Source organism: Myotis daubentonii, chromosome 7 (genome assembly GCF_963259705.1).
Source record: "Myotis daubentonii chromosome 7, mMyoDau2.1, whole genome shotgun sequence".
NCBI classification, from domain to species: domain Eukaryota; kingdom Metazoa; phylum Chordata; class Mammalia; order Chiroptera; family Vespertilionidae; genus Myotis; species Myotis daubentonii.
In genome coordinates, this window is record NC_081846.1 from 62,811,238 (window position 1) to 62,831,188 (window position 19,951).

General features: G+C 41.6%; 1 protein-coding gene across 36 annotated transcripts in view; it reads left to right on the forward strand.

Moving 5' to 3' along the window:
• The window catches only part of NEB (nebulin), a 192,582-nt gene that overhangs the window by 134,866 nt on the left and 37,765 nt on the right, over positions 1 to 19,951 (forward strand). For 33 of the 36 annotated variants that reach the window (XM_059704463.1, XM_059704462.1, XM_059704468.1 and 30 more), the window contains 21 exons: positions 256 to 453; positions 812 to 916; positions 1,547 to 1,651; positions 2,589 to 2,696; positions 3,791 to 3,898; positions 5,275 to 5,382; positions 5,484 to 5,588; positions 5,690 to 5,794; positions 6,437 to 6,535; positions 6,857 to 6,967; positions 8,427 to 8,531; positions 9,369 to 9,473; positions 9,731 to 9,835; positions 10,589 to 10,693; positions 11,116 to 11,220; positions 11,866 to 11,970; positions 13,228 to 13,332; positions 15,379 to 15,483; positions 17,072 to 17,176; positions 17,522 to 17,629; positions 19,731 to 19,835. In XM_059704463.1, the coding sequence (XP_059560446.1) occupies positions 256 to 453; positions 812 to 916; positions 1,547 to 1,651; positions 2,589 to 2,696; positions 3,791 to 3,898; positions 5,275 to 5,382; positions 5,484 to 5,588; positions 5,690 to 5,794; positions 6,437 to 6,535; positions 6,857 to 6,967; positions 8,427 to 8,531; positions 9,369 to 9,473; positions 9,731 to 9,835; positions 10,589 to 10,693; positions 11,116 to 11,220; positions 11,866 to 11,970; positions 13,228 to 13,332; positions 15,379 to 15,483; positions 17,072 to 17,176; positions 17,522 to 17,629; positions 19,731 to 19,835 (2,310 nt within the window). Of the gene's footprint in view, positions 1 to 255; positions 454 to 811; positions 917 to 1,546; positions 1,652 to 2,588; positions 2,697 to 3,790; positions 3,899 to 5,274; positions 5,383 to 5,483; positions 5,589 to 5,689; positions 5,795 to 6,436; positions 6,536 to 6,856; positions 6,968 to 8,426; positions 8,532 to 9,368; positions 9,474 to 9,730; positions 9,836 to 10,588; positions 10,694 to 11,115; positions 11,221 to 11,865; positions 11,971 to 13,227; positions 13,333 to 14,656; positions 14,762 to 15,378; positions 15,484 to 17,071; positions 17,177 to 17,521; positions 17,630 to 19,730; positions 19,836 to 19,951 lie in introns of all 36 variants that reach the window. The other 3 variants (XM_059704461.1, XM_059704470.1, XM_059704498.1) reach the window with 1 other exon arrangement.

Consider the following 19,951-nt stretch of genomic DNA (forward strand, 5'->3'; position numbering starts at 1 on the left):
GGGAAAGAAAGTACTTAAGATTCTGTTCTTGGCCTGAAACTAATATAAAATAATATTGAATGTGAACTGTAGTTGAAAAATTTTTTAAAAAAAGATTCTGCTCTTGTTTCCTAAGACCTGATGTGTTCAGGTAACTCCCTGGGGTGGAGTTGTAAGTGATCTAAGTCTATACGATGCTTGTTGTTTTAAAGCTTCCAAAATTGCTTTTTGTATCCTTGTATCAAGAGCAAGTTTATGTGTGTTTTAACTTCACAGCGCCTGTACAAGTCCGTTTATGAAAAGAACAAGATGAAAATCAACATTGTGCCCGACATGGTAGAGATGGTTACTGCTAAGGATTCTCAGAAGAAAGTCAGTGAAATTGATTACCGCCTACACCTCCATGAATGGATTTGCCACCCCGACTTGCAAGTCAACAGTCATGTCAGGAAAGTCACAGATCAGATCAGCGACGTAAGCCCATTGCTCATGAAGGCCCACCCTCCTGGCCCCTCCTGCCCAACCTAAAGAAAAGCATACTCACCCACTTCTTTACCTCAGCCTCCTCCCAGTATTGCTTTCCTATATACCCAGCCTCCTCCTAATACTGCTTTCCTATATACCCATGGGTCCCATTGGAACTCAAAGGTATCCCTGGAAGCAGGGCTCTGTGTGCCAATGTTTCCATGGCCCGCTTGGCCTCGCTGCATAATGCCTTTTGCTTCTCAGTCCACAAAATCAATCTCGGTCCAGAGGGTGCCCGTGTCTTTGGGGTTAAAATTATGATCAAATTTTATTTTGCCAATCCCCTTCATCTGTTTCAATTCTGTAGATTGTGTACAAGGATGACCTCAACTGGTTGAAAGGCATTGGTTGCTATGTCTGGGACACTCCTGAAATTCTCCATGCCAAGCACGCTTATGATCTGCGCAATGATGTGAGTTTGCCTTGATTTTGTTGTTGTTGTTTTTTATGTGTTTTCTTCTGTTCATAGCCTAGAGTCAAGGTGAGAGTATGTAAACTATGAACATTGTCACAGACCAGCTGTGTCTTAAGTGATTGTGAGGATGGCTGAGCTAGAGAAAGATGCTAAGCCATAGAAAGCAACCATTTCTCGGGAGTGCATATGGCATTCCTATTCAACAATGCAGTTGAGCTATCCCATCGTTCTGTGGAGGATAAGGGGCCTGTGGCTCTTCTCTCTACCTTTTGGGCTATTTTGAATATATTAATGAGCACATAATTGTCATTATAGGAAAATATAATTTATTAGGAGTTTGTGATGCTATAGACAGGATCTATTGGCAAAGAGAGGATTTCCTAGGAAAATCAATACTGTATTCAAGATGTCAGTAAGAAAACAAATATTCCCAGAAGAGCAATTGTCAGACCTCCTAGCATTGATTGCACTGATTGTCATAAACTTCAAACACACCCTGGTCTATTGAATAAATGCTGGTGAATGTAAATGCCAGGAGTTAAAAAAACAACCAAAACTGCTGTGAAAACCAGCAATCTCCAATATAATGAATGGTCTAAGACAGGCTTATTTTCTTCCTCTCGGCAGATCAAGTACCAAGCTCATGTGAAGAAAACAAGGAATGACTACAATTTGGTCATGGATACTCCAGTCTACGTCCAGGCTGTCCAAAGCAGGAAACAAATAAGTGACGTAAGTGCCCATCGGGGATGTTACTGTGGCCAGTGATAAAGACAGGGCCACCATTCAAGCAGAAGTGGCAAACACAAAGACTGGGCGGGCAGTGCCTGGCTTCTTCTCACTGGGAAAGAAAGTACTTAAGATTCTGCTCTTCCCCAGAAACTAGTATAAAATAATATTGAATGTGAACTGTAGTTGAAAAATAAAAAAAGATTCTGCTCTTGTTTCCTAAGACCTGATGTGTTCAGGTAACTCCCTGGGAGGGGGGGGAGTTTTAAGTCATCTAAATCTATACAATGCTTGTTGTTTTAAAGCTTCCAAAATTGCTTTTTGTATCCTTGTATCAAGAGCAAGTTTATGTGTCACTGACTAGATCTTCTAATAAGTTAGAGCAAACTAATGAGAAGGAAGCAGGCTCTGAAATTAGAGGTGTGGTGGGAGTCCAGCCTCTACCAATCAATGAGGTTTAGGAAAAGCACTTAGTCCTCCAAGTCTCAGCATCCTTACCCGTACAATGAGAAAATGAATGAAAAGCACCCACTACAGTGCCTGCTATAGAGCAGGAAGAACAAGCTCGATGCTGTTTTTTCTTTATTAACCCCACAGGTTAATAAATAAAACTATCCCACCAGTGACTTAGAACACTGAGACCTATTGTTTTTGAACTTGGAGTGCCAAAATGGCCACTCTTCTCTTCTAATGCCTGAGCCAACTCTTCCGCTTATTTCTCAGTCTGGGGCCACACCCTGGCTCTGATCTTATTGGATAAGGCACAATAACATATCAGACAGAATTCTTTAGGCAAAGGGACGCAGGCTACCCATCCTTTAGAGAGAGAGAGAGAGAGAGAGAGAGAGAGAGAGAGATACTTGGGTTTCCTTTTACGTTGCTTCTTTCTAACAATGCTGCCAGAGTCTGAATCAGCGCACTCTGCTTCTCTCTGCACCAGGCTGTCTACCACTACGACTACGTGCACAGTGTCAGAGGCAAAGTGGCTCCAACTACAAAAACCGTGGATCTGGACCGGGCTCTTCACGCATACAAGCTCCAGAGTGAGGTGAGCTGTGAAAACGCTACAAAGTGCCTGGCAGGTGTCCCGGATGCAGCTTACAAAGGCCGGTCATTGGCCTCTGTTGAAGCACCTCAGCGTGGGCATCTTCTCAGCCTGGCCTTGTACATTGTAAATGCTGTTCCGTACTGTACATACTGTCCATTCACATGAGTTACGAAAAAACAAAAAACAGTGCATAGCCTGCCTTCCTTCTTGGCTGGCCAGATCTTTCTAAGCATGCAACGGGCATTTTTGGAGCCATGTTTACAAGTTACAAAGAAGAGGGCCATTCTACTATTTCTGCTCTCAAAAAGCTTAAAACCAAGATGACAAAGACAAGGCATATGATCATAAAGGATTATTAACAATAAGAGATAAAGCTAGAAATTGCTGTTGTGAAACTCAGACAAGAAGGAATGTGGACTCCACTCCACGTATAAGATCTCTATTCTGTGTTACCCGATGGTGCACCTTTGGTCTCAGCCTTCATTGCTACTCTCTATGTTAACTGTTAGCAGTAAATTGGTTTTTAATATTTTAAATCCTGTTCTTACTCCTATAGTTCCTATGAGAGACAGACTATTTAAGGGCACAGAAACCCCTTCCGCCTTCTGCCAGGAATATGAGCATCCTGCTCCCTTCATAGTCTGACATCAATGCTGTGTTTGGGGGCGGGGGGTGGGGGGAGAGATAAGATTCCAAAGATGTGCTTTATAATTATGACTGTCTTCAAGATTTGTGACAACTTGAGTATTACCTGAAAGTGTGGTGAAGAACAGAGGTGGCACTTGGTAGACTGTTTTCTCTACTTAACCCAAATTCTTGCTAGTTACCATGCAGTCAACTGGGCATATGTTCAGAAGCATAAAAGAATTAATTTCTATAAGCCTCTACATTCATTGCTCTCTTTTTAAAAAACAATAAGAGTAATTTGATTAATTGCCTCTTAGAGCTTATTCAATTTCTTTCTGAAAGTAATTCAGTAAGCATAGTACTTTAAGTATCTAATTGAAAACCTAACATGAGCAGGATGTGACTTGTTTAACTTAGATCAGTTATTACATGTAGATGTCCTTTAACCCATCCTTCTCATTCGGCAGAATCTGTACCGAGACGCGGGCAAGCGCTCCCTGCCTACTGGATACAGGCTTCCGGTAGACACGCCGCACTTCAAACACTCCAAGGACACCCAGTACATGAGCAGTTATGTGAGTGCTCGCCTCTTCATTGAGATGGGGTCTGAAGTGAGAGGGGGCACTAATATTCATTACTAGCCTGTTCTCATCCCCCTAGTCCCACCCTGAAGGTTCAACATGATATGATGATAGGAGCAGAGCAGGGGAGACAGCACCTTTCCCAAGGGTGCTGTGAACTGGCTGGCTCCTTTAGGTCAGCAGTGTCTGCATAGTCCAGTGCGTTAGCATAGGACTCCCGTGGGATTACATCTGCGTGATTCAGTTACCTTGGCTCAGGGATCATGGTTTCCCCAATGCTTCTACTCCTGCTAGCCTTAGCACAGAGCATCCTGGACAATCCCAAGCCACGTACTGGAAATTTAAATCATACCTTCACTACTGATGTGTGGCAGTAGTATTGTCTTCCTTCTGGAGTGTGTCATTGAAAAAGATGTAACAGCCTAGCCAGTTTGGCTCAGTAGATAGGGCGTCAGCCTGTGAACTGAAGGGTCCTGGGTTCAATTCCAGTCAAGGGCATATGCTCCTGTTGTGGGCTCAATCCCAAGTAGGGGGTGTGCAGGAGGCAGCCGATCAATAATTCTCTCTCATCATTGATGTTTCTATCTCTTTCTCCCTCTCCCTTCCTCTCTGAAAACAATAAAAATATATTTAAGAAAAAAGAAAAAGATATAACATCCCTGTATATTTCTTTGAATAGAAAGAACTTTTTGCCGGGCTGCTGGCCCTGGTACTTGCCTCACTATTTACCCTCTGTGCCATTTCATAGACAGCTCAGAGGATAGCTTCTCACTACCTGTAGCTTGCCCTGGAGTTAGCGCAGGCACCCACCTTCTCCACTTTTCAAAAGTACCTGGTTGGGACTTCATACCATTTACCCAAAGGACAAAGCCCAGGGAAGTTTAGTCTATCCCAGTGACTGTGGCTTCAAACCAGACCCATAAATGAGCCGTCAGCTGGAGAATAAACTCTCCCTTCCATGTTGCCCTTCGGAGTTCTGTGTATCAAATCTGCTGGCCAGTGAGAATCCAATATCAATCTGTAAAGCCATCCATCAGTCTTTAGTCTCTTATTTTTTCTTTGCATTTCCTAATTTGCCAGTCATATTGCAGCTAAAAACATAGGGGTTTTTTTCACTTTGCATAACTGTATACAAACAGATTTCATCTAGGCAGCCTTGAATTTTATTCCTTTCTGGATCTGGCTTTACTAGCCAACAAAATAATTTTCAAGACTCTGATTATTATTAAAATTTAGTCAATGACTTTTCCTTATACTTAATGCTTAGAGACTAATTTTCAAATGAACGTGACAGCTCTTTTTGGTTTGAGAAATGTAACCCTGCTCTTTGTTTGCCCATCAGCAATCTCACTCTGACTTTGCTTTTGCAGTTCAAGTACAAGGAAGTTTATGAACACCTCAAGGCAAATGGGTATACACTTGGCCCCAATGATGTTCCGTTTGTCAATGTCCGGAGGATCAACAATGTTACCAGTGAGGTACTGTGAATGCGAATTCTGTGGAGAAAATATTGATATTTGCTTATTGATCAGTCAGTATCCCACATTGACCACCTGAAATGGTGTTTCTTCCAAATTAGAGGCTGTATCGGCAACTGTACCACAAACTCAAAGACAAGATCCACACAACCCCTGACACACCTGAACTCCGCCAAGTCAAGAAGACACAAGAAGCTGTCAGTGAGGTGGGTATTATTTTAGGAGAGAAGACAGGCCAGGGAACTCAGGGGTGACTTTTAGCCATTCAGTCACTAACATGTGTTTTTCTGGACACTTTCTCCTTTAGCTGATCTACAAATCAGACTTCTTCAAGATGCAGGGTCACATGATCTCGCTGCCATACACACCCCAAGTGCTCCATTGCCGTTACGTGGGAGACATCACCAGTGACGTAAGCATCTCTTGGGGTCTTTCTGGAAGACTGTTATGAAGAGGATGGCTTCTTTCAGCATTTAAGCCGATCAGTGGTCTTTTCCACTAAGTACCTCTAAACTGAATGTACACCTTGGAGGTGAAATAGTGTGGAAGCAGGACCCCACATTTTACCAGCTTTAGGAACAGTAGTAAGGGGACCACTTGGGGAATGCAAGAATCGCTGGCCGCCATTCTTCATGCAACCCTGAATTATTACCAACTCTTCACTCTCTAAGTGGCCTCTGTTTCAGCTCATGTTTAGTATCTTTCTCCTGCTCATCCCTGCTCCCACCCCCTTAAGCAACTTCCTGCTGCCATTTGTTCCTTTTTCTTCCCTGGACGTTTCCTTCTCCTAAAAGACCACTTTATTCCATCGAAGCCCTTCTCCCGTCAATGCAGTCATAAAATAATAGCTGTGTCCTCTCCTCAGATCAGGGCTAGAGATTTAAATTTCAAAATCTGTGATTTACTTGCGTGCAAACAGACTAAGAGTACAAGGTGGATGTGTTGAATCAAAATGAAAGCTATATCATTAAAAATAAAGCTTCACTACTCTGTCTTATTTATTCTTGATTTATATTTGCTCCCGACCAGCTGTATTTCTTTTTTTATCACGCAGATTAAATACAAAGAGGATTTGCAGATCCTGAAGGGAATGGGCTGCTTCCTGATGGACACTCCCGACATGGTCCGTTCCCGGCACCTGCGTAAGCTCTGGGTGAGTGCCCGCCCATCTTCACACCACGTGGCTGCCCCTGCGCGGCTTCACGGAGCTGGGCAGAACATCTGCCTACAGCCACTTTTAAGGGGAAATTTGACATGAGCCCACTTGAGCAAGTCATGACCATGACTCCTCACAAAGCTAATGAGCTTAGGTAGATGACAATTGTTTTGTCCCTGCCTGCGAAGGCCTCCAGGGCACAGGGAGGCTCAGCTTGACTTGCACATGTCAGCCATTTGAAAAACAATGTGTGACCATGACAAGCAGTTCCTTGAATGATAACTCAACTTATATTTTCCTTCTGTTTTTGGTTTTCAGTCTAATTACTTGTACACTGATAATGCAAGGAAGATGAGAGACAAATACAAAGTGGTGCTTGACACTCCGGAGTACAGAACAGTGCAAGAACTGAAGACACACCTGAGTGAGGTAAGGAGGTCACCACCAGGGATGTGTGCCTCTAGTGAGCATTTTTCAGGCAACTACACGAGGCAAAGATCTCCCTTCTGCCTTAATTACAGAGTCGCCACCACGTCTAAGCAAGTCAATTGATCTCACTTTGCCTCAGTTTACTTTTGTCCCATTTTAATAAAATGAGGATATTGATATTTGCTCTACGTAGGACCAGGACTGCTGAGAGTTTTCATGATTTTATAGATTGGAAAGTCCCTCTGATTTACACTATTACTGTAGTTTCCAAATGAATTTATTTCAAATGTCTCTCTTTAATTCCTGCTACCAGGAACCCTAATTGTGGTAGTGTCATTTGAAAAGTCTTCACTGGCGACCTGCTCTATTCCCGCTCAATAAATTCCAAACTACTTCAGTGTATTTGAGTGCCCCTCATTTTCATCTGTCCTCCTGGCACTGAGGGTCAACCCTTGACTTCAGCGAATAGCAGCCTGGGGGAGGGCAGAACCACAAAAGGAAGCTGCTCCCGGAGGGAGAGTGGTGGAATGGAAGGCAGAGGAGAGAGGAGAGTGCTCGGGAATAAAACTGCTCAGGGTTTCAGTTGCTACAGAGAAGCATTCTTGGATTTGGCCATTGTAAAGTTTTTTATCATCTTATTGAGAGTGACTTCATTGGAGTGATGGGGGGAAGCCGAACTGTCGCCTTGGGAAATTAAGCAAAAGAAAGAAAAAGAACATTGTACTATGTAGAAAATTATGGACTTTACTTTAATGGGTTTTTAAAAAACGGGCAGGAAGAGCCCTTGTCGCTTTTCTGACCTGATCACAGAATTTGTGTAATGGATTCAAAAAGAAGAAAAAAATGTTACAAGTTTGGAGCAAGGGAGTATGCGTTTAAAAGGAATCCCCTTTTTGTGTGTGTTTTTCCTTTTGTCCCAATGGGGAACCTAAATCCGTTTTAATTGCACAGACACACGGACAAAAAGTCATTTTGTATCTGCCAAGTGTGGTACCTTCCTTTGTTTATTTGCTATTAAGCTGTTTGAGAAGGGGGGAAAAACGCATAGTCTGCTTGGCTGTAAAAAAGAGGAACAAGGTCAGTGGTAGAGGCTGGAAAATGAAGGGAGGGACTTGAGTCTGTTTGCAGATGAAGGGAGAGGGCTGGGAAAACTGGAGGGTTGAAGGTCATGGACGGGAAGGGATAATGTTGGAACTGGGTCCTAGAAGGGACAAGTAAGAAGAAACCAGGATCACAGCAGGAGGCGTGAATCTTGGACAAGCTACAGAGTGTATTTTGATAAAAGAGAGAAAAAGTAAAGGAAGCCCAGGGAGGAAAATAAAATATTGGTTTATCGGGAGGAAACTGAGCTTGTTGCAGTGGGAGGGCCCCTGCTTCTTCCATGAAGTAAGTAATAAAGGCATCTGCAGAGAACGTGTCCACGGAGCAGAAGTGATGCTGATGACTGTTTTGTGTCCAGCTGGTGTACAGAGCTAAAGGCAAGAAGCAGAAGTCCATCTTCACGTCAGTTCCCGATACACCTGACCTTCTAAGAGCCAAGCGAGGGCAGAAGCTTCAGAGTCAGGTAAAGTCAGCAAAGGAAGGTTCGTACCCTGCCACGCTGGCATCGCGGGGGCGGTTGTGGGGTCTGACCACTCCTGTCAGCAGCAGCCGCTCACACGTGGTTGTCCTTGATGCAATTGCGTGCCTATTAATTCCAAGAGGCAGTGCTTGCCTGGGCCATCCGAACCATGGTTTGTTTTACATGAGCAGGTAAATGCCATGTCTCCTTTTCCAAGCTCTATTCAACTTTTGTTATTGGATGAGGAGTCTGTGGACTCCAGGGAGTGAAAATAAATTGCTTGACTTATTCTATAGAACCTATTTATTTTCCACAGACAAATGAAATTACAATTCATGCATTCGGGCAAAAATGGATAAAAAATACGTTGAAGGCCCTAGCTGGTTTGGCTCAGTGGATAGAGCGTTGGCCTTCGGGCTGAAGGGTCCCGGGCTCGATTCCTGCCAAGGGCACATGCCTGGGTTGCAGGCTCAATCCCCAGTAGGGGGCTTTGCGGGAGGCAGCCAATCAATGATTCTCTCTCATCACTGATGCTCCTCTCTAAAATCAATAAAAATATATTTTAAAAAATATGTTGAAGGCTCTGTCAGAATCCTCTTATTCTTCTATCTGCCTTCTGTATTATATGGATTTAGATTAAACTGTACTCCGCAATAAGATTATTAGAGAATTGGAGTGCAAATATGTGTTTCCAGATGTGAGACATAGAAACAAATGAACAGAACACATATAACAAAAAAACAGGACATCAGGTACATGCCTGTTAAATAGAGAAGACTAAATGCTAAATAAAAAAATGTTTTATCTCTATAACATCTGATCCCTATTCTGATTATTTAGTATCTATATGTTGAACTTGCCACCAAAGAGAGACCCCATCATCACGCTGGAAACCAGACCACAGCCTTGAAGCATGCCAAAGACGTGAAGGACCTGGTCAGCGAGGTGAGCTGGGAATTTGGCACTGAGGCACTGGGCTAGAGAAAAAAAATGCTCGCTAAATCCTTCACCTGCTGCCTCTGATAGGAGAGCTCATGACTATAAATGGTGCTCAGGAGCATCAAGAACAGGAGGCGGAGCCATTCTCCTAATGAGCATAATACACTGTGCCCCTGGGGTGGATCTGTGACATGGTTGCGGGTTGTGAGGGATGAAAACACTTGAACTTAACTTTGTCTCTCCCTTCTATCTCTATTTCTTAGAACAAGTACAAGACTCAGTATGAAAAGATGAAGGACAAGTACACCCCAATCCCAGACACACCAGTCCTCATCAGAGCCAAGAAGGCTTACTGGAACGCCAGTGATGTATGCATCCCTTCCTTCTTTCTTCTGCTGTGGTAGGGACAGCGGGGGGTTGAGGTACCTAAGAAACAGAAAAGATTAGTCATATCCATAGTTCAAGGTTCTGCCCCATACATGGAGCAGGAAAAAAAGAAAACCACATCCAAAAACTTAAAAAAAAAAAAAAAAGTAAGCACAAACAATACCAGTTAGGCAAAGTAGTAGCTAGGAGTAATGCCAAAAGCCTATGACTCTTCTCATTGCTCTTCTAGGAAAAAGGTGGCCCTTTCTTGTGAGTCTTTGGTAGCATTTCCTAGGGGATACTTGACAACTAATTACTTGCCTATAAAGGCATGTTCTTGGAGTCAGCCAAACATGCTTTCAAATCCTGATACTGTCATTTGCCTGCTGATTGCCTCTGTATACCTTACCTATTTTTTTCTGAGACTGTTTTCTGATGTGGGAATGAGGATAAGAATTGTGATAATTAAATTAGACTACACCTAGTTTCCCCTGTTGTTAACACCTTACATTACGGTCATACATTTGTCACCACCAATGAGTCCATATTGATACATTACTCACTAAACTCTATGCTTTATTCAGATTTTATTAGGTTCCTCCTCATGTCCTTTTTCTCTTCCAGGATGTGAGATCAGTTTTTAAATCTCTCCTAAATTTATTCATGGGAAAACCTGAGAGAAACCTCAAGCTTAAAAGCCTTCAATTATTTAACTCGGTAGTTTTTCATAATCCATGTGTGTTTTCTCCTTCCAGCTACGCTACAAAGAAACATTTGAAAAGACCAAAGGGAAATACCACACCGTGAAGGATGCTCTGGACATTGTGTACCATCGCCGAGTCACAGATGACATCAGTAAAGTACGTCCCTCCATATGTCTACTTGCATGAGGCTCAGTGAGCCACCATCAGTTTTAAAAAGAGTCCTCCCTTGCCCTAGCCGGTTTGCCTCCGTGGATAAAGCATCAGCCTGTAGATTAAAGGGTCCTGGGTTCAATTCTGGTCAAGGGCACATACCTCGGTTGCAGGCTTCTCCCCAGCCTAGGCCTTCGTTGGGGCTCATGCAGGAGGCAACCAATCAATGTGCTTCTCCCACATCGATATTTCTCTTTCTCTCTTCCACTCTCTCTAAAAATCAATGGAAAAATATCCTTGGGTGAGGATTAAAAAACAAACAAACAAAAAAGTATCCTCCCTTCCTTAATACTCTCTGGAAATAAGTAGACTTTTTTTGTATTAATTTTGGATCAGATGTTATACCTGACTTTGTGTTTTTCCCACAGGTGAAATACAAGGAGAACTACATGAGCCAGCTGGGAATCTGGAGGTCCATTCCTGATAGCCCAGAGCATTTCCACCACCAGGCAGTCAGGGATGCAGTCAGTGATGTGAGTCTTCAAGTCTTCCATTTTCACGTATAAATTAATATGTCCATGTGACTTAGGGAATCAAACACTGCACTAAAACCGATTAAACCCGTGACTCAATGTTGGTTCTCATGCATGGATGTTTAAATCATAAAACTCGTTGATAAATGAGTGAACTTCAACTTAGGAGAGAAAAAATATATTCCAATTTATAAACCTAATTTTTCTTCCAAATGCATTATATCATATTACATGTTTGGAAGTGATATACTTCATCTAAGCAATAACCTACTTTTGGTCAATTGAAGAGACAACTTCATGAAGCAATCAAGACAGGTAACGATGCTCACTTAGAAAGAAATGTCAGTTTTTTATAGGAAAATACATCTCCCAAGTTCACCATATAATCTCTAGGAAAGTACACCTGTCACATTTTAATTGTTTTAATTAGTATTAAAAGTAAAAATTCCCATATATAATATAATATACGGGAATATAAGCAGAAAAAAGTATTATTGGAAACTTCTCTTAAATAATTGTTTTAATATGTTATTATCCTATATGTCTCAGTGGTCAGAGCTTTTATTTGTTCCACTTGTATCAATCCTAACCTACTGCTATTTGGAGATAGGTTCTTAAAACTCTTTGATGATGTTCTTCTCCCAGGTAAAATACAAAGAAGATTTGACCTGGCTTAAAGGAATTGGTTGCTATGCCTATGATACCCCCGACTTCACTCTGGCTGAACAGAACAAGACTCTCTACAGCAAGGTATATCTCCTCAAGGATAGTGTCCACATCCATTTAACGTATTTCAGTGCTCACAGAGAGAATTAACATTAAGTATATAGCTTTTTCATATTTCCTCCCTGATCTTCACTTCTAGTCCCTGTAGTTGGAGTACATACAGAACTGTCCACCATCTGATGGGCTCTGCTAAAATGGCATATCTCAAATTTTTTTAGTACTGACCTCATTGACTATAGTCATCATTTAGTTATTTCATTTATTTGACTTTGATAAGTGGTCATTTCAGACCAACTCATATCTCTGCCAGAATTCCCTCCCTATTAATATGTCTCTGGGTAATTCACCCTATTAGAGTTGACATGGTGGGATATAAAGTGGGATTATTTTTTAACAATATATTTTTACTGATTTCCGAGAGGAAGGGAGTGGGAAGAGGTAGAAACATCAATAATGAGATAGAATCATTGATTGGCTGCCTCCTGCGTGCCCCACACTGGGGATTGAGCCCACAACCTGAGCATGTGCCCTGATCAGGAATCGAACCTGGACCTCCTGGTTCATAGATGCTCAACCACTGAACCACGTCTGGATTAAAGTGGGATTATTTGAATCCACACAGTTGTGTGACTCGAGGCAAATAACTGTTTTTTATGGCCTCATTTTCCTATTTCCAAAATAAAGCTGTTGGATTAGCTTCCTTTGAATTCTAAAATAGTAGTCAGCAAACTTTTCTGAAACCAGCCAGATAGTTAATACTGTAGACTTTGTGGGCCACATTCATTCTGTCATGCATTCTTTGTTTACAATTATTTTAAATTATTTTTTTAAAAAAACCTCTTAGTTCATGGGGTCATTAAAAAATAGGTGATGATCTAAATGTTAGCCCATCTCTGCCCTAAAATATTATGATTATCTGATTAATTACCAAAAAACTATTTCAAACTAATGGACTAAAAACTGCTTTGAACTGCATATGGTAATACCTTCAAAATAAAAATAATAATCACTATAATACATAGGAACTGATTTGGATTTTTGCCTAATTTGGAAAATAGATCTGTTTTTCATCCATTCAGTAAAAAATATATTTTGGAGTGAGTTTTCAAGAAATCCAGGTGGATATACCCTTCATTGCCTTGGGAGACAGAGTAAGCATTTAGTAATTACTTGTTAACTCTATGAGGAAATTATCAAAATTGTATGATAAACTAAAAGGTATGTCTCATTCTTAAGATAATCACAGCCTGCTATCAATTAACCACATTCTGTTTTCTCTAGTATAAGTATAAGGAGATATTTGAAAGGACAAAGTCAAATTTCAAGTATGAAGCCGATTGTCCAATCAATAGGCATTTCAAGTATGCAACTCAGTTGATGAATGAGGTATGTATGACCTGACCCAATTAACCCTATGCAGTTCCTTCCGAAGTCTATAGACTTATTTGATTACAACCCAATAAGTAAAATGACAGAAAAGCCTTTCTAAGTGTTGATTCAAGATAAAGATCTGGAAAGACTCTTATAAAGTCACCCTCTGATGGGCTCTGCCAAAAGCATGGACAAGACCAAGTGAAGGGATACGCCGAGTGGTGGGAGGGCCCCACAGCCATCACCACTCAGTTCCCGCTAGCACAGGGCAGCACAGCCTTTTGGGTGATGACAGCAAGGAGGTAAAGGATTTTGCTGACTATCAGCTGAACTCCCTAAAACAGGATACTGTGTAGAATTGGGAGACACAGAAGTTCAAGTTTAATTTAGCATCTCTACCATGGCACAGAAATGGCAGTGGTTGGAAAAGCCACCCTTAAAAGGATTGTTGTGATTTGGCATTCAATTGTATTGCCATTGTTTACTCATATATCGGTGCAGAGAAGTAGCCATTTGTCCCCAAAATATTCTTTTATTTTCTACCTAGTCTTTCCTGGAACTATCTTTGTAATAATTTAAGTTAAATTTAGCTTAAAATGACTGAAGTAACCAAGCTATTGATTAACTTAAATGTTTGGATGGTTTTATATTTAATTTCCTATCTTTGGACATTCCACAGATTTACATGAATTCATGAACAATGTTAGAAAATTAGTAAAATGTATCTAAAAATGGAAATGTAACCAATGGTATATTTTTTCAATATATGACTTTTTCCCCCTTTTTAATTTGATTTTGTTCATTTTCAGTAGATTTCCAGGTGGAACAACTCTGAAGAATTACTGTTAGTAAATTCCTAGAATACAGTCTCGATATATTTTATTTCTATTTTTCACACTCACAAAGGATTTCTAGGTCTCTTTTATAATTAAATAAACTAACTAGCATTAGAAGACTATTAGAATTTTTCATGAATATTACTTTTGATTCTCACAGTCTTAGATTGTAGACCTGTAGGTTTTCATGCCTTATTTTAAATACAATGTAAGGTGCCATAAATCCTAACATTACCAATGGCATCCTATGTTGAGATGGAAACTGTTTAGGCACAAGGTACTCCAATTTAGTGTCATAAATCCGCTCTATCCCAAGCCCCAGCCCTCTCCAGGCAGTCTTCCCTCACTTAACTCTCTTTGCCTCCCTGTGTTTATCCCGGATGCTTTGGGCGCCCACCTCCCAAAATGAGATATTTCTGGTCCTCTGGAGTGTTTATCTGGGGACGTATCTGTGTAGCCTTGAGGTTGTATTCTTGCTATAATTTGATCTGATGTCCGAGCAGAAAAAATACAGAGCTGATTATCACCAGCGGAAAGATAAATACCACCTGGTAGTCGATGAGCCTAGACATCTGCTGGCTAAGATCGCAGGCGACCAGCTCAGTCAGGTACTGTGATGGGGCTGGTTGGCCAGCCCAGGCAGGACTGTGCTCCAGGTTTCTCATGAGATGTTGTCCTGTCTGCTGCAAGGATGTCATAGGTTCTGCCTATGATATTGGGATGTTCTGTTTCACAGTATCTGTCTAGCCACCCAAAGAGCCCATGAGCTCTTTGAGTGTGCCAGTCCATGCTCTATGTGCTCACATGTGCTGCAGTGAAGAGGAAAAGGAAAGCTGGGTCTTTCCACCCTTTATTCCTCTGGAAGCCCTGTTTTTAGCCTGCAGTTGTAAATTGCAAATTGAGTTGCAAAACCAAAAACAAAAAAGCAAATTCATGGAAGGAAAGAAAACAAAACTCCCTGCCATATTTTCCTACTCCAATGATGTCCTTTTTCCTGTAAGGCATTTCCTATGCCATTCATTCCCCATTCACAAGGATGATGGATGGTCAACTGCAGGTGTTGTAGTCACTCTGCTTGGCATTGTAATATATTCGGTGTCTTCACCCACACGTATATGTGAGCACATAAAGTGTGTCTGCCTACATCTCTTCACTCAGAGGTGATGGGGATATAGAGCCATGTTCTTAAGTCTCTCTTGTGCTTCACTGCTCTTTGCATGAACAGAGAAAATATAAATCTAGTGCCAAGATGCTTCTGAAACGAGGATGTAATGAAATTCTGCGTCCAGATATGTTGACTGCCCTCTACAACACATACATGTGGAGCCAGGTAATTTCGGATGTGATGGGAAGAAGTCTTGGGGGCATTCATCTTTATGCTTTCCTTGACTTCCTTTCCCTGCCCCCTGCCCATGGTTTCACATGATAAAGCTGCATAAATGTTCATTCCTGGTAAATGAACACTGGATGTGGCCGCCACTGTGATGACGCCATCTGTATATCATCTGACACCTAGGGAACTCCTAGTAAGATTAGCTGCAACTTTTCTAAACTTTATTTCCAAATTGGTATAACATTCATTGATATTTTTCAATATTTGCCCCCTCCCCAAATAGATTCCTAAGAGACTGGGTATATTAAATAGATTCAACAGCATTTAAAAGGTCTGAATATTTAGTTTTTTTATCTAATTTTGGCCATTGTTCAATGATCACTACAAGTGTATCATTTAGGACAGATGAGGATTACAGTACAGCTCTTTTACAATTGTACATAGTCATGGCCCCTCTTGAGTTTGATACTGAATCTGCTAGGTTATTTCCGGCACTTCTGTCCTCTTGCATACTTGTTAACAGCGTTGCTGATAACATTACCTTCCCACAAGGTCAGTAGAAGCGCACCACCACCGCCTTTCCATCATATGCTGAAAGGTAAATTTGAAGCAGCAAAAAATGGTGATGATTGCTGAACTACCAAATACAATGTTAATAAAATGCCATTGTCCCCATACCAAAAAAGTTTTAATCAATCTTTTGTATTAGGAACTTGTTTTATCACTTTAGTGTGACATCATCAGCATACGAAATGAGGGGAATGAGGTCTCCCTAGGAATATCCTATTGGCCTGCCACTTTTTTTTTGTCCTGATATGATCATCAAATAGTTTTGCATGAGATGTTGCTGTGCTCTCTGTATCTGTGCTGTTTGAAACAGCTTATGTACATGAAAAAAAGCATGACTTGAAAATTACAAAAATGAATGTCTTTTCTAAAATGATAAATACTTTAAACTCTATATACTTGTTTTTTTATTTTACATCTATTGCATCTTTGATATGGAAACATATCTTAAGAGGTGATACATATTCGATGCAGCATACAGGATCGGGCAAAAGTAGGGTTACAGTAGTATGGGAAACACAGTTTATTCTTATATTAGTATTTATTCATTATTGTATTATCTTCCATACTCACAGCTGTACATCTAATTATGGTATTATTTTCTATATGAACTATAAACCTACTTTTTGCCCCACCCTGTATTGTGAGTGAATCATTACTTGTCAGAGTCCAGAGATTAAGGGTCTAGTCCTGGCTCTGAGATTCACTCTACATGTACCCTTAGTTTAGTCTCTTACCCCATCTGGGCCTCAGTTTCTGCATGTACAAAATGTATGGGATTATCACTTATTGCTGTTATTTTCTCACTCCATTGCAAGCTTGCTATCAAGTACAGATTTATATTAAACATTTTCAATTAGGATTTAAAGAAAAAGCATGACCCCATTCCCCCACATCTGTGGCTTGTATAATAATCCTACTATTTGCTGTGGGAACTCTCTCAAGGGGAACATTAGATTCCTTAAAGCCCTCTCTTCCACTGCTTAGAGTTAACTTGGTCTTCTATTCCACAATTCAGATCAAGTACAGGAAAAAGTATGAAAAATCTAAGGACAAATTTACCTCAATTGTGGACACTCCGGAACACCTGCGTACTACAAAAGTCAACAAACAAATCAGTGATGTAAGTACAAGAAACACTGAACAGATTCTCAAACTCAGGAGGCATTTGCAAATGTGGAGGGTATTCTAGACTGTCACAATGTCCAGAAGACTCTTCTGCCATTCAGTGGGAGTGAGGCAGGGGTGCCAAATGTCCTGCTACGCTCAGAACTTTTACAATAAAGAACGATTCCAACCAAATTGGGAGACACCCCATTTCAGAAGCACCAGGGCCTGCTGAATTTATAGAATTCACTCACCTCTACAGACACTCACAAAAGCCCTTTGCACTTATAATGTCACATTACATCGCACTGGGCATGGAGATGGATAACACTGTCTCTTTCTGCGTTTTCATCTCCTTTAGATACTTTACAAATTGGAATACAACAAGGCCAAGCCCAGAGGCTACACCACAATCCACGACACGCCCATGTTGCTGCATGTCCGGAAGGTCAAAGATGAAGTCAGTGATGTAAGTATCAGAATGGCTCCGCGGGCCCTCTCAGCTTGGCCTCTCTCATGTGATCTAACAAACCCTGGTTCCGTTATCTATTTCTGTGTAACAATCTCCCTGAAACTTAGCAGCTTAAAACAACAATCATTTTCCCCCCTCGTGATTCTGTGAGCTGAGTGGGCACAGCCGAGTGGATCTTCTATCCCACATGCTGTTGGCAGACAGCTGAGGCTCAGGTGGGCCAGCACCTCAAGAAGGCTCACTCACATGGCTGGTCGTTGATGATGATCTGGGCTGGAGCTCTGCTGTTGCATAGACAGCTCCCCCATCCCCCACCCCCGTGTGGTTTGGACATCTCACAGCACAGTTGGTGGGTTCCAAGAGGTGGAATAGAAGCTTCCAGACCAGTTAAGGGCTATTCCTAGAACTGACAAGAGACACTTCTGCTGTATTTTATTGGGCACAGTGGATACCCAGATTCAATGGGTGAAGAGATAGATGCCACCTCTATGGATGAATAAATGGCAGGGTTACATTGTAGAAAGGGGGGGGGGCAGGGATGTTGTAGAGACCATTTTGACAAATGCAATATGCCATAAATGCTATGAATACTCTATACACTTTATCTTGACTAAGAAGAACAAGGTAGCCATTAAATTCAAATATCCTGAATTTAAGAAGAAACTGTATTCATAAATTTCCAGATATATAGATAGATTCTGTGGTTGAAAACTATCATGATTGTTTGTTTTTAAAAAAAATTAAGGAACTTCGTGGCTACATGGCACCAGAGAGAATATTAAAGGCAGCTGTGGAGTACATGCATCCTTACCCATAGCCTTGACCTCAGCTGGTGGTCAGGAATTCCCTGATAGATGAATAAATGTGTTCACAATGCTGGCCCTGAGCTGCCATGAAAAAATGTTAAATACATTCATGCACCGTTTATGAAGGCAGAAATGTATTAAAATTTTTTTCATATTTTTCATGTTAAACTAAGTTTTGGCACTTCAAACATGGACACCGGGTATTCATAAGCATCTGTCAGGTCAATTCTTCATGCAGAGCAGCCCTCCCCTTTCACTGTAGAAAAATGAAGCATTTCGGTGTCCATTCTCCCACATTTTCTGATTCTAACAATCACCTGAGATATGGATGAAAAATATGGATTTCCAGGCCTTTCCCCTGGAGATATTGATTTTTGTGTGTGGTGGAGTGCAGAAAATTGTGATCAAGCAAATTTAGTAATGCTACCAGACTTCCTTAGAACAGTTTCACTTCAGATTTAACCACTTTAACACCTGGGATCCCTCAGCAACAATTAGTGAGAAAACCCAAGTGAGGCTCCAGGGCCCTGAAATTTACGAGGAGCAGAATTGGGTGAAGCTAGAAAACCTGGGCCCAGGATGGGGAAACTACCCGTTGGGCCCTGAGACTAAGCCTTCCCTGACACTCTCCCTCCCATCCAGACCCTCCTATGCCCAAACTGGCCAGATGTGGCTCCAGCGGTGATGATAGTGATGACTGCATCCATCCATCCATCCGTTCACTCATTCATCAAATATTTATTGGGTTTCTTTGTGCCTGACACCAGGAACAAATGTGCCTGACACTAGAAACAGATGATGAATGACACACAGTCTTTGCCCTTGGAGGAGTTCAGCTTAATGGAAAGAATGGACAGTTAAGCAAATAATTATGACATGAGGTGATAACAGCTGGAACTGTGGCGGGTACAGAAGGAGGGGGTACAAGACTCATTCCATCTGGGTGGGAGGCGCTACGCTTCCATCAGCAGTTTTCAAGATGTTCTGAACTTGGAATTTTCTGATTTGGAAAAGGGAGAACATACAGGGAAAGCTGTGCAGCTGGCCCTTCCAGCACAACCTCAGGGGACATAAGTGACACTAGTGAGCACGCTCAGTGTGTCCTGGGAGCTGGTTTTAAGATCTGAGACAGGAACGTACATGTCTGCATGGCCACAACCTTTCTACCCACAGATTCATTCTGCCCTAAGGAGCAGTGTGTACTATAATCATGGTTTTAACTTCTTATTTTTTTAAGTATCTTAGTAGACTACTATCAAAAGTTAACCTGGTCATTGTGTTGCCTCCTACAGCTGAAATACAAAGAAGTTTACCAAAGAAACAAGTCCAACTGCACCATTAAGCCAGATGCTGTTCATATCAAAGCAGCCAAGGACGCCTACAAAGTCAACACCAACGTAAGTTCCGTAAACTTCCCCTAGCCGAACGGGGGCTTCATCAGCTTCTGCAGGACATGGGGTCTCTTACATCTCTTCCCGCAACTGAGTCCAGATCAAGAGTTAGGTGCCAGGAG